General features: G+C 45.2%; 1 protein-coding gene across 6 annotated transcripts in view; it reads left to right on the top strand.

The window, feature by feature from the left end:
• Window positions 1–13,452, top strand: part of URGCP (upregulator of cell proliferation) — a 91,473-nt gene that overhangs the window by 58,749 nt on the left and 19,272 nt on the right. For all 6 annotated transcript variants that reach the window (XM_089917893.1, XM_089917891.1, XM_089917892.1 and 3 more), the window contains one exon: window positions 13,321–13,391. In XM_089917893.1, coding sequence (XP_089774019.1) covers window positions 13,321–13,391 — 71 coding nt within the window. The remainder of the gene's footprint in view (window positions 1–13,320; window positions 13,392–13,452) is intronic.

Below are 13,452 nucleotides of genomic sequence, written 5' to 3'. Positions count from 1 at the left end.
AAAAAATGATGGTGCATTGGGCATCCCAGCCCACTACATTAAGTCAGAGGCGGACTTAATGCTCAGCTGGTGTGCCCTTCTGTGGGCCAGTAGTCCCTAAACTGTGTCTCTGTGGAAGGTCTTGTAAGTGCAGATTTGATATTTGCAGTCCCGACTATTTTTGAGGGATCTCATGAGTCTGCAGTTGGTACTTATTTCTGAGGGGTACCCATTGCAAAGCTGAGGTCACAGCGTTTTTAGTATACTTTATGTCGTTTCATGGAACGAACTATGTACTTATTATGGTATATACAAATTTGGGGACAGTCTTCGTCTCCATATGTCCGCAGGCTTTGCTGGTAGACCAGAGTCTAGCCAGGGAGACTTGGTTTCCTAAGCTTCTTTGGCCTCTCCAAGTCAGCAGACATTCAGCCTAGAAGACTAGGTGCTGCAGGAACAAGTCCAGAGATTCAGGGCAGGGATGGGAGGGGAGCCGTGATTTGTGCTGGGCTGTTCACGGAGGAGCCTCCAAATCTGGTGTTCTTTTCTAAGTGACAATTTCCGTAAGAGAGTTGGGAAGGAAAGAAGAAATTCTGACAGTTTTTGAGGAGCTTACCAATGTGCTAGGCCTTATGGAAAAGAAAAGGACAAGAATGAAGGCATCAAAGGAAAAGATATATTTGAGATGACTCACAGCCCAGTGTGTTTGGAATTAAGGAGAGACAAGGCCAGAGATGGAGGCAGGGCCAGATTACAGGACCTGGCCTCCTTCTGTGGGCTTACTGCCCACTGTTCACTGAAGGATATTTGTCATCAGGCTCTTGGGGAATCCATGTGACAGCAGTATGGAAGAGGCGGAGGGGACAGGGGAGATGGAGCTCATCAGCCTGCTACCGCTCTCAGCCTGCTACCGTCTACCCTCTTCTGCGGGCCTCCACTCCTTATGGCCCCCATCTCTTCTTTACTCTGCCTGCTTCTTCATTCTTGGAGTTTCCTTGGGTTCCGTAGCCCATCTCTGCTAATTCCTACCTAGCACACGTTCTCTGCATGATCGCATCCACTTCTGCAGCTTTAAATGTCCAAATCAGAGGTTCTTAACCTGGGGTACACGATTGGGTGGGCTTCCAGGGTCCTGCATTCCCTGAAGCCGTATGCAGCATTGGGGTCCGTGTGCATCTTCCGGGGACCAAGGTCTATAGTCTTCACCATCTGTAGCCTGCCTCGAAGGGCCTCCTAGCCATAACAAATTTACAGTCATCCACCCATACCCACCTAGAGGGATAGCAAACCTAGTTAACTGTGCAAAATATATATTTTTTTCAGATTGTTAATGGTAGATAATTTGAAAAACAAAAAAAGTATAAAACAGAGAATAAAAATCAAGTGTAGTCTGACTTTCTGTAGACCACCACTTGAAACATTTTGGGGTCTTTTAAATTAGGCCATTATTTTTATCAGAGAGACATCCTTACAGATACAACTAGAGTCCCCCCCACCCCGGCTACCCGCCAACCTCCCTGCCTATCTTAGTTAGGCAGGTGTCCCGACAGACATTTTCTGTTGCATTTACATGTTATGTTTGTTCTTTGCTCTGTTTTTCCCCCAGATTTTTAAATTGATTGTTTTACACATAACGTAAAATTTGCCACCTTAAACACTTATTTGCGCCTTTTTTACGTAAATGGACTCATACTGTTCTGCAGCCTGCTTTATTCACCCAGCAATATGCTTTGAAATGCTTTTCATGTGAGAACAACGAACAGACCTACCTAAAACTTGACATTTATATAATATTCTGGGTCATGGTTATGTTACTTAGTTAAGAATGTTTTCAGTTTTCTTTGTAAGATAATGCTGCACACTTGGTGTCTCCCTCTGGACACGCACAAGTGGTTTTCTGAAGTAGATACAAAGAACTGTGGTCAGAGGGCCAGCCCATTCTTTTAGCTCATACTACCAAAGTATGCTTATTAATGACTGTACCACCTTCCCCTTCCACCACCATATTTTAAGGGCTCTCTCCACCTCCCAACATGTGATGACATCAGACTTTAAAAGTTTTGCCTGTCTGGTAGAATTATTGAGTCGAGAAATAGGAAGCTAATGGCATCTTTATTCACCCCATGTTCAAAGATAGAAACTTCCTCCCTGACTCCTATATTCCTTCAGAAATAGTCAGTCCTCATTTCTTTGATCCGGTTGTGAACATCGAATTCTAACCATCCACATCCTTAAGTAAACTCTTACCTTCAGGTTTTTGTTTCAGAAAATGTGGTCATTGTGGCACTTAAGTAGTCTCTGCACTGGGCCAGGAGTGATGTAATGAGACCTGTCCTGGAGTCAAAGTATGGGAGGCAAGGAGCCCCACCAAGCACCTCAGCTGCCTTCCTGGCCACTCCCTCAGGATTCATCTCCCCTGGAACTGAAAGCACTCCCATTAACATCCACTGGACATTTAAAAGTACCCCGGACTTAACTTCAACCTTTCGTCTTCCCTGTCTAGGAAGATTCTCTCCCAACACCAACATTGTGTGGGGAAGGAAAGGATCCTGGGCTTCCCCTTCTGGGAAGGGCTCAGCTTTCCCGCTGAAGCCTAGCCTGGTCCAAATGGGCCACGAGAGCTCCAAGCTTTTCACAGTGGGTGGAGGATGGGTCCTCCAGCCAGGCCAGGGGTAGGGAGGAAGAGGCCCACAGATCACACAGTGGGGAGGAGACACTGAGCAAGTCGGGCAAGGTATGTAACTGCTCCTGGGTGAGGTCCAGCCGGGAGCCCTTGGCCTCTGCTCAGGAGCTGCTGTGGCTTCCAGAGAACACACATGGCTTTGCCAGCGGGATGCAGGCTCTGCTCTTCCCCAGTAGATCTGGGGTTGCCCAGTGAGCCAGCAACCACCCCAGTGTGTCCCCACTGGAGAAAACGAGAGAACTGGGAGGGGTGTTGTAGCTGAACCATCCCTAGCTCTGCAGAGCAGCTCACCAAAGCCCACTTACCTCCTTGTAGGTGGCAGATGTGCCACTGCGTCATCAGATGGAGTGCCGTGTGGCGAACCTGGCCCCCAGCTCAAGGAGAGCCTCTTCTTATCCACAGCCAGGAGCCCCTGGCAGGGGCTTTCCAGCCCAAGGGAATGTTCTTTTAAATTTAGATCCCGCCTGCTTCCAGAGAGTGTATTGTTAGGCCCTGCTCTAAGCGCTTTTGCTTATAATATGTTATTGAATCTTCGCGACAACGCTATAGTAAGTACTGTTATTATCCGTATTGTATGGGTGAGGAAATTGAGGCCCACCCAAGCAGTTTAAGTTAGAACTTGATGCAAAATGACCCCATTATGAATAGTCGGTTTAAATTTGGTTACTGAGGCACAACAAAAATGTTGGACTCAGTACTTTGTTCTGATCTCAAAGCACTTGCACTGTCTCTCCGGCACGCTCGGGATGAAACTGAAGCAAGAATGTGTTCACTTGGTTTGTCTGTATTAGCAGAGTGGTCGTACTTTCAGTTATGCTTTTACGAAATATGGCTGAATGTGGAATAACTTAGACGCGCTCTTTCTTTTAAAGAAGAATTCTCTCCGGGAGGCTATATATTCTGGGCGAGACCACCTGCATGTAGTTCAGAAGTGGTGGTTCTGTCCCAGATTCTCCGCGTTGTAACTTTTTATAAAATTGTTAGTTGCCTTACTTTTAAAAACAAGTAATATATGCATATGGTAAAAAGTTCAAAAGGTATAAGAGGAACATAAATGAAATCTCAAGCACCTTGCCCCCTGTTCCTGTCCGAGAAACTGGCATCCTCCTTAGAGAAGCATCCTCCCGGGAGGCAGGGCACAGTGTGGATTGGTGTCCTCCTCCTTGTTCTGTTTTAAACCCAGAATGCCTTTTGGAGATGTCTTTTGTTACTTTGTTTCTGTTTAGATTCTTGGTTCCTTCTCATGGATTTGTAGATCTTTGTACATTGAGAAAACTGACTTTCATTGTTTGTGTTACAAATGCTTTTCCTTTGTTATTTACCTTTTGACTGTATGAAGCCTTCCCTGCTCTGAGATCTTTGTTTTAAGTCTTTAATATCTCTTTCAGTGCATTTTTGGTTTCATTTTCTAATTTACTTCTTAGATCCAGGTCGTTTTCATTTTGGTGAAAGGAGTAGTAGGGATTTACCTTTATTTTTTCCATGTTGTTGTAATTGAATAATCACCAGATGCTTAGAGCTGCCTGGATCAGGGACAAAATTCCCACCTGTATTTGGGCCTGTTTCTGGGCTCTTCTTTTACTGAACTCTGTCTATTCATGAACCAGCGCTACAGCCTTAACTTACTTACTTGTGGCTTGTACTATGTTTTACTGTCTCGCAGGTTTTGTCCGCCTTCATTCCTGTTCTTTTTCAGAATTTTCCTGATTATTATTGCACAAATATTTCTGAATAGAATCAGCTCCTCTGTTTTCAAACCTAAATTCACTTATTGGTTAATTTAGGGAGAATCGACTTTAAAATTATAGTGAAACTTTCTTTCCCCAAAGGATATGGCTTTTCATTTGTCCAAGTCTTTTATATTCTTTAGTATTTAGAAATTCTTTTCATATAGATGTTGCACATTTATATGTGTATTCTTAAAGTTTTTCTTGTTGTTACTCTAAATGGGAGTCTTCCTTTCACATCGCTAAACTTGTTTGTATATAAGAAGGCAATTGGGTTTTTTTTTTTTAACATCTTTATTGGGGTACAATTGCTTTACAATGGTGTGTTAGTTTCTGCTCTAGGCAATGGGGTTTTTAAAAAAAATGTTTTGTATGTCCCCAGCTTACTGAATTCTCTCATTGCTCACAGCAGTTTTCCAGTTGATCTCTTAGTTTTTCCACATCACCATTTCTTTCTGTTATCATGGATAAATATAGCAAGGTGCTTCTGCCTTTGTTGTGGGCAGACTGTGTGTCTGAAGGAAGGGAGCCAACAGTGGTCTTTTGGATACATTGTGGAGCGCTGCCTTCCCTAAGCGGCCCCAGCCCTTTGCGGCCCCTGTGCCGCTCGGCATCTCCACGGAGGTCGTCCACGGGTCTTGGGCCACAACACGAGCACTAGCTTGCTCGGGGTCCCGTCATGCGCATCCACAGACTTCCTGTTCGAGACAGTGGCAGCTCTACTGAACCTGAGCATTTGGAGGTTTCCTGGACTGTCTTTCTCACACACTCTGTCCAGTCCTTCACAGAGACTTTCAGAGCCCAGCCCTGTGTTGTCGCCTCTGGTGCTGCCACCCAGGTCTGATCTTTGTCATCTCTAATCTGTTCTCAATATCAAACAGGCGTGTCGACTTGCACGCAGCCCACTCTCCAGAATAAAAGCCAGAAAGTTCGGTCTTACCCGGCCTCTTCTACCGCCTGCGTCCCGCTCACTCCATAACAGCTGCACCGGCCTCCCCCCCCCCGCCCCGATCCCTGAGCCCCTTCGGGCCTGCATGGCACCTGGAACGCTCTCCCCAGGGGGCCGTGTGGCTTATGCCCTCCTCTCCTACCAAGCCTGCCCTTGCATGTCCCCTCCTCCGGGAGGCCCACCCTGACCTAATTACAGCAGTCTGTGCCCCCATTCACCACATGCCCGGTACCCTGATCCTAGTCTACACTTTCTTTCTTTCTTCCAGAGCACTTAACACCTCCCAGTGTATCTTCTATTTAAAACTTTCAAAAATTGTTTCTTGTCAGTTTCCCCCCCGCCTCACTGAATGTAAGCTAAGAGCAGAGACATTTATGTCCTTCGCCAATATATCCCAAACTCCTAGAAAAGTTCCTAGCGGGAAATAAATGTGTGGATAAATCCAAGAGAACACTGCTTTATATAAACTTGCTTCACATGTGTAAATATCTCTGGGTCCCTATAGCAACCTGATTAGGTGTGCAGGACAGGGGTGGCCAGCTTTGTTTTAAAGATTAACATACCTGTATTTTGTAGAGTTCATATAATGAGTGTTCATAGTATCTCTCCAGCCTAACCCTAGTATAAACTCCTGGAGGACTGGGGCAGCATTTTAGAGCTGTTTCCTCTTGTATGGTGAATCTACATGGCACGAACCTGGGACAAAGACCTGTTGCTCATTACACTGATTCTCTCCTTGCAACACTCTTAGGTTGGGGTGTGGCAATGATTATTGCCCCAGGATCCTGCTGGAGGGGTAACAGCAGTAGGCAGGACACCTTTGCCTGACATGTGAGGGGTGTGTCCTTTCCCAGTGTGCTGCCTCTCCTGCCTTCAGGAAATTCTAGGTGCATAAAAGCAGGACTGCAGCGGGTCCCTCTGCCACGCTTCCTGCATGTGCCAGCACGTTTCAGGGACTAAATGCCAGGCTTCACGGTGCTTGTCTATTACCTGCGTTATAATAACTGACATCTACTTGTCCTCATGTGCTGTTTGATGGAAACCTTTCATGTATGTTTTCTCAGCCAGTCCCCACTGCTGCACAGTGAGTTTTAAACTTTTCAGAGCACGTGGTCACCTTGCAGAGGTGGGATGGCCCCTAGTTTTGGCTTCGATATTGTGGATGAATTGTGTTCCCTCCAAACCATATGTTGAAGTCCTAACCCCTAGTACTTGTCAATGTGATCTTTTTTGGAAATAGGTTCTTTGCAGATGTGATTACTCAATATAAGGTTGCACTTGCACTGGGTTAGGGTGGGCCCAAATCTAGTGACTGGTGCCCTTAAAAGAGGCAGAGAGGAGACACAGACATGGGACTTCCCTGGTGGTCCAGTGGTAAAGAATCTGCCTTCCAATTCAGGGGACGTGGGCTCGATCCCTGGTCGGGGAACTAAGATCCCACATCCCGCGGGGCAGCTAAGCCCGCGTGCCACAACTACTGAGCCCATGTGCCTCAACTAGAGAGCCCGTGTGCCGCAAACTACAGAGCCCACACGCTCTGAAGCCCATGCGCCACAACTAGAGAGAAGCTCATGCGCTGCAACAAAGAGCCTGCACGCCACAACAAAAAGATCCCGTGTGCCGCAACGAAGATCCCGCGTGCCACAACGAAGACCCAATGCAGCCAAAAAAATAAATAAGTAAAAATATTTTCAAAAAGAGTGATATGTGGACACATACAGGGGAGAACCCATGTCAAGAGAGGCAGAAACTAATACAGCTGTCAAGAGCCACACATACATTGTCTTCATTTGGTAGGGATGCTATAACAAAGTACCACAAACTGGGAGGCTTAAAGAAAACAGAAATCTTTTTTTCACAGTTCTGGATGCCAGGTGTCTGAAACTAAGGTGTCAGCAGAGTTGGTTCCTTTTGGAGGCTCTGAGGGAGAGTCTATCCCAAGCCTCTCTCCTACCCTTTGGTGGCTGCCAGCAATCCTCGGTGTTCCTTGGATTGTAGATGCATCATTCCAATCTCCACTTCCATCGTCACATATTTTTCTCCCTGTGTATCCAAATTTTCCTCTTATAAGAATACCATTCATTGCATTAGGGGCTCACCCTACCCCTGTATGACATGATCTTAATTTAACTAATTAGATCTGCAAAGACCTTATTCCAAATAAGGTCCCATTCATAGTAGGGAGTTAGGACCTGAACATATGTTATGGGGAAATACAGTTCAACCCACCAAGAGGGTTTGAAAAAGTTTATTACTAATTTAGTGAGGCTTTCTGGGTAGAGCAACTGGCCTCAGGTTTTGTTTTGTTTTTTGTTTTGTTTGGGGTGTTGTAATGGGGTGAAGGTCCCTAGCTAACACCAAAGAAAGGAGCCCTCAGGCTCTCTTGTCTGCTGGCCCAGATGTGGGGCAGGTCAGGAAGGGGAAGATCTTGAAAGCTATTAGCATCAAACAGCAAAAATTGGGTCAAACTATTATCCAAAGTTATTAATAATATACTGTCAACTACATTACGGTAAGCAACTGCTCCATATTTCGTCTCCTTTTGTTAGATTTTCTATGCCGTCTTGTTTTATTGGCGCCACCCAACGAAGGAGCCAGGTTTGTTGCTAGTAATTAGCCCTGCTCGCAAGGTTTGGACAGTTTATTCTTGGCCTTGAGGGGCACTGTCCAAGGAGTGCCCAACTCTGAGGTGGCAGCAGGCATCTCCCTTTCAGAGATGGGTCTCCTGAATCAGAGTCTCCAGGTATAAATAGGAAAGCTCCTCAGGTAATTCTGTTGTGCAATGGAAAAAGAGAATGAAGGACACAGAAAGTGTGCCTTGCCCTGTCTCCTAGGACTGACAGCCAGTGAGGCGGATGGCCTAGGGCTGTCAGGTTGTTGACTCTGCCTGCCAGACTTGAAGGGAGCCCTGTGCACAAACCAGGATGTCTGCTTCCTAACTTCGTGAGAAAGAACTGTTAGACACACTTGGCCCTCAGGGTGGCATTCGGATCGCTTCTTGCCCTGGAGAGAAGTCTGTGTGGGGTGGTGCCCCCAGAAGGGAAGTTGAGCCGTGATGCCACAGCACCGAGGCTACAGGTCTGGGCAGCATGGAGACCAGGACCCCATGCCCGGGCCGGACCTTTGTGCTGGTGGCCCCCAGGCAGGGCCTGCGCTGGGTTCCACTTTTGGCTCTATGCCCTGGGGTCTTGAAAGGACCAACATGGGCCTCAGGAGAAGACCAAAATCTAAATAGCCCTTAATGAGGAAGTAAAACGGGACGCAGAGAAAGTAGTCCTACATATCGATTAATGCAATGAGCTACAGCAACATGAATAGGTCAGAAGTAGGAGGCGGGGGTGGGGGAGGATTGGTTAACATATTGAGTAATTGTTCAAAAGAGCAAAGGCATTTTCTTGGTACTTTTCTGTATATTTGTCTTATTTTTGGAATCAGAAAAAGACATTCGCAGTTTTCAAAAACTGCTTTGTAAAAGGCCGCTCTGCTCACGTCTGGGCCCATTGGAAGCACTGCTTGTTTTCACTCCCTTGGTCTTGTCTGCCTGTGGAGGCAAGAGCAGGCTTGGCAAGACTTGGAGTTGGCAGATGGGCTGTTTTTTATGGTTTTTGTAATTACCAGCTATAATTATGTTACCTAAAACCTATCTGAGCCTTACAAATAATGAGCCAAAAGGGAACCAGAAGATTCATGTTCGGGTTCTGGCCCTGTGCTTCCTAGCTTGGTGATGCTGGGCCGCTTAGGCTGCCATAACAAAGGACCACAGACTGGGTAACATAACATTTGTTTCTTGCAGTTCTGGAGGTTGGGAGTCCCAGATCACAGTGCAGGCAGATTCAGTTTCTCCTGAGGTGTCTCTCCCTGGCTTGTAGATGGCCACTGTCTCACTGTGTCCTCACCTGGCCTTTTTCTGTGCACCTGCAGAGAGAGAGCAAGCTCTTGGGGGTCTCCTCCTCTCATAGGACACCAGTCGCATCAGATCAGGGCCTTACCTTTGTGACCTCATTCAACCTTAATTACTCCCTTAAAGGCCATATATGCAAAAGGGTTTCAAAACATAGGAATTTGAGGGGACACAATTCAGGCCATACAGGTATTGAAAGCAGAGTTGTAAATTAAAAAGCATTGCACAAAGGTGACGTTCTATTGCTGTTCTCTCTTGCAAGACTTGGCTCTGCTTCCAGTTTACAACACAGAGACTCAAATAGGTGTGAACTTTGTTGGCAAGAATCAAGAACAGATTTATATGTATATTTTCAGAAATTAGCACAAACTCAGGGTTGTCCCTGTGATAATTTCACTCTCGTTTTCTACTTTCTTGCATGGAAAATATAGGGTTGGAGTTAAGCTCCTCTCCTGGGAAATTCTGGCTAGTGTGTCCTGAGAGCCTGTGTGCAGTGGGAAGAGGCCGGGCAACGCCCTGGGTATAACTACCTGTCCTCTGCCCTTGTCTTACCTGGGTCTCAGCACAGGGCTCCATGCCACCACCAGGCCGGGCCTGCTTCTTCCCCACTGGGAAACTATTTTTAACCAGTCATGTTTTCTTTTTTTAAGGTTACCTTTTTTTCTTATTACAAAAGCAATATATGTTCTTTGCAGAAAAATGAAGAGAAGACAATGAAAAGTCCCATTTTTATCAGCATCAGGGTCAGATTAAGTCAGAGAGTTGCCTAGTACTCTGCACTGATCAAGTGGCTAAAACAGCCGTGAACACAGTGACCGCTGAGGTTACTGGAACTCCCTTCAGAGAGGGTTGAGGATGAGACCTTCGGGGAACATGCTGGAATAACAGCCAAGCGTCCTGAAATCCTTCTTTCCTCCAGGAGGGTGGATTTGATTAACACGAAACAGTTCTTTTGCTGATGAGTTAAATGGAACTGGATTGCTTGTCTCTGAGGGGACCTGCCACAAACTAAAGTTTAAACCTGTACACTCTTGGAAGAACATTGGTTTGAAGGGGTGCCAGATTACCAAGTTTTCTTGGGACACACACATATCTGATTCTGGTCCTGACCCAGACTAACAGCATTACTTTAATGGCTCATTTCGTTTTATTAAATCAATACATGCCTCTTCTATTTAAAAAATTCAAATAAGACAAAATAAACGGATATCATACTACCCAGAAATAACTAACCACTATTAATTTTAAAACATTTTATTTGGACATAATTTCTACTTAGAGATAAATTACAAAATTAAAAAGTCCCCTTATACAGAATCTCCTGTTCTTAACATTTTAGCTCATTTACCATTCTCATTTATCATTCTTTCTCTCTTGCTGTCTCTCTCCATGCGTATGCATGTGTATACACACACACACATAAATACACATGTATATAATTTTTTTCTTAACCATTAGAGAGTAACTTGCATACATCATCACCCTTTATCCCTAAATCCTTCAGTGTCTTATTTCCTAAGAATAGAGATATTCTCTCACATAACCACAGTACAGTTATCAACATCAGTAAACGTGACATTGACAGCACCTATATTTCAATTCAGTCAGTAGACCCCAAAATGCCTCCTTCTAGTTCAGGATCCAGTCTAGGGTTAGGTATTGCATTTTTTCTTGTCTCTTTAGCACCCTTAATCTGGAACATTTCCTCAATCTTTTTTTTTTTCTTTTGTGACATTCATACTTTGAGATAATATTGTTCTCCCCTTCTAGCATAACATTTCATTTTGGGTTTGTCCTTATGATGAGATCAGGGTTCTACATCCTTAGCCAGAATGCTGTATAGGTGATGATGTGTCCTTCCTCAGGGTACCCCAGCTGGGGGCACACATAGCCATCTGTCCCCATGGTCACTGGCTTTGATTACCCAGCCAAGTATAACTGCTAGGTTTTATTTTTCTCCTAGCACCTAATAAGCAATCTGTGAGGAAACATTTTGAGCCTGGGCAAGTATCTTGCTCCTTGTCAACATTTTCCTGCAAGAATTGGCATTCATTGCTAGCTTGAACCATTCTTGATTAGGATGATTCTGAAAGTGGTGCTGTGCCAGCTGCAGCACCCTTCACATTAGCATTCTCTTATAAACAAGAGCCCTCATCCCCCTGCCCCCCCCCCGTTTGTTTATCTATTTGTTATCTATACGGGCTCATTAATACCTGTTTTTCAATGGTGTTAAATTGATTACTATATTTAATTATATTCATGCCCAGATTGACTCACACTTGGTAGTGGGAGCCCCTTCAAGCTGGCTTCTGTGTCCTGTGACATGCCCCGGCATTTTCTTTTTTTGAGCACGTCCTAATTTTCTGAAATAAGATGCTCAGGCTCATCTTGTTCTTTTGCTGCTCCAGCCCTGGAATCTGTAATTTCTCCAAGGAGACCTGGTATCTGTTAGTATGGAATGATATTAAAGGGTGCTTGGTATGCTCACTGGTACTATAGTGTCTTTGCTTCGTGGCCCTTTCAGTGGACAGAGCTAGGAAATGTATGCACGTTTACACAAATGGATACACATGTATACAACGAGCATGCATATAGAAATCACGAGTACACACCAGTACCTCTAGTTCCAGTGTACCTCTGTGAATTCTTTTTCTAACTTCCTCCATTCCTTATTTGTACACCCTTTCTTCAACAATGGAACCCTGACTTCTGATGAAATCAACACATTTACTCATTCCTATGATATACCTGAAATAGTTTATTCTTAAATAGACTATACTTTATCAAGCCTACTTAAATTAATTCAGGGGGCTTCCCTGGTGGCGCAGTGGCTGAGAGTCCGCCTGCCGATGCAGGGCACATTATTATTTTTTTTTTTTTTGCGGTACGCGGGCCTCTCACTGTTGTGGCCTCTCCCGTTGCGGAGCACAGGCTCCGGACGCGCAGGCTCAGCGGCCACGGCTCACGGGCCCAGCCGCTCCGCGGCACGTGGGATCTTCCCGGACCGGGGCACGAACCCGTGTGCCCTGCATCGGCAGGCGGACTCTCAGCCACTGCGCCACCAGGGAAGCCCAGAAATTACAATACTTTTTTTTTTTTTTCCCTGCCCACACTATTAACTTTTGATGAACATCCTTCTAGATCTCCCTGTATACACCTATAGATAAATAGACATAGTTTTATTAAATAGTAATCACACTGTACATACTCTTCTATAACCTGACTTTCCCCCCACTAATGAACATATCATTAACATCGTTCCATAACGTATCATACATCTTTTTGTCCACAAAATGAGATCCATAGAATATTTTTTAATGATTGCAGAATAAGACTGTACCATAATTCCTATTATTGTACTTTGATTTAAAAGGCATCTAGGGGACTTCCCTGGTGGCGCAGTGGTTAAGAACCTGCCTGCCAATGCAGGGGACACGGGTTCGAGCCCTGGTCCGGGAAGATCTCACATGCCACTGAGCAGCTAAGCCCGTGCACCACAACTCCTGAGCCTGAGCTCTAGAGCCTGCGAGCCACAACTACTGAGCCCACGTGCCACAACTATTGAAGCCCGCGCGCCTAGAGCCCACGCTCCGCAACAAGAGAAGCCACCGCAACGAGAAGCCTGTGCACTGCAACGAAGAGTAGCCCCCGCTCGCTGCAACTGGAGAAAGCCCGTGCACAGCAATGAAGACCCAACACGACCAAAAAAAAAAAGCGTCCAGTTTTTCACTATTATATATAAAGTTGTCATCAACATATTTGTAACTAAATTTTAATTATTTCCTTAGGGTAGAAGTGGAATTACTGGTCAAAGGATATGTATAGTTTTATGTTTTTCTGAACGGCTGTTTGCTCTGTCTCACAGTTTTGGAGAGTGCTGGTTTTTCTAGACCAGCGTGGGCACTTTTAAAAGCAGAGATGCCCAGGCCTGGCTTTGAGATTCTAGTTTCGAGGATCTGGAGTGTAACCAGGATTTGTAGTTTCTAAAGGCTCCTCAGGAGATTTTGATGTGCAGCCAATTTGATAGGTGAAAGTGGTATTTCATTAATTTAATTATAATTTTCTTCTGAAATTGTTTCAGACACTCAGATTTGGGAGAAGTGGCCCCAGAAATAAAAGCATCTGAGAGACGAACAGCTGTGGCCATTGCAGGTAAAGTTGGGCTTCTGTCCACTCGGAAGCATATCTGTTTCTTCTGGCCCATTGGGATTCT

Source organism: Delphinapterus leucas, chromosome 9, assembly GCF_059928025.1.
Source record: "Delphinapterus leucas isolate spDelLeu-1000000601 "Yukka" chromosome 9, BTC_Dleu_Yukka2, whole genome shotgun sequence".
Taxonomy (NCBI): Eukaryota; Metazoa; Chordata; class Mammalia; order Artiodactyla; family Monodontidae; genus Delphinapterus; species Delphinapterus leucas.
The sequence above is the reverse complement of the archived record's forward strand: the minus strand, read 5'-3'. Positions and strand labels throughout refer to the sequence as shown.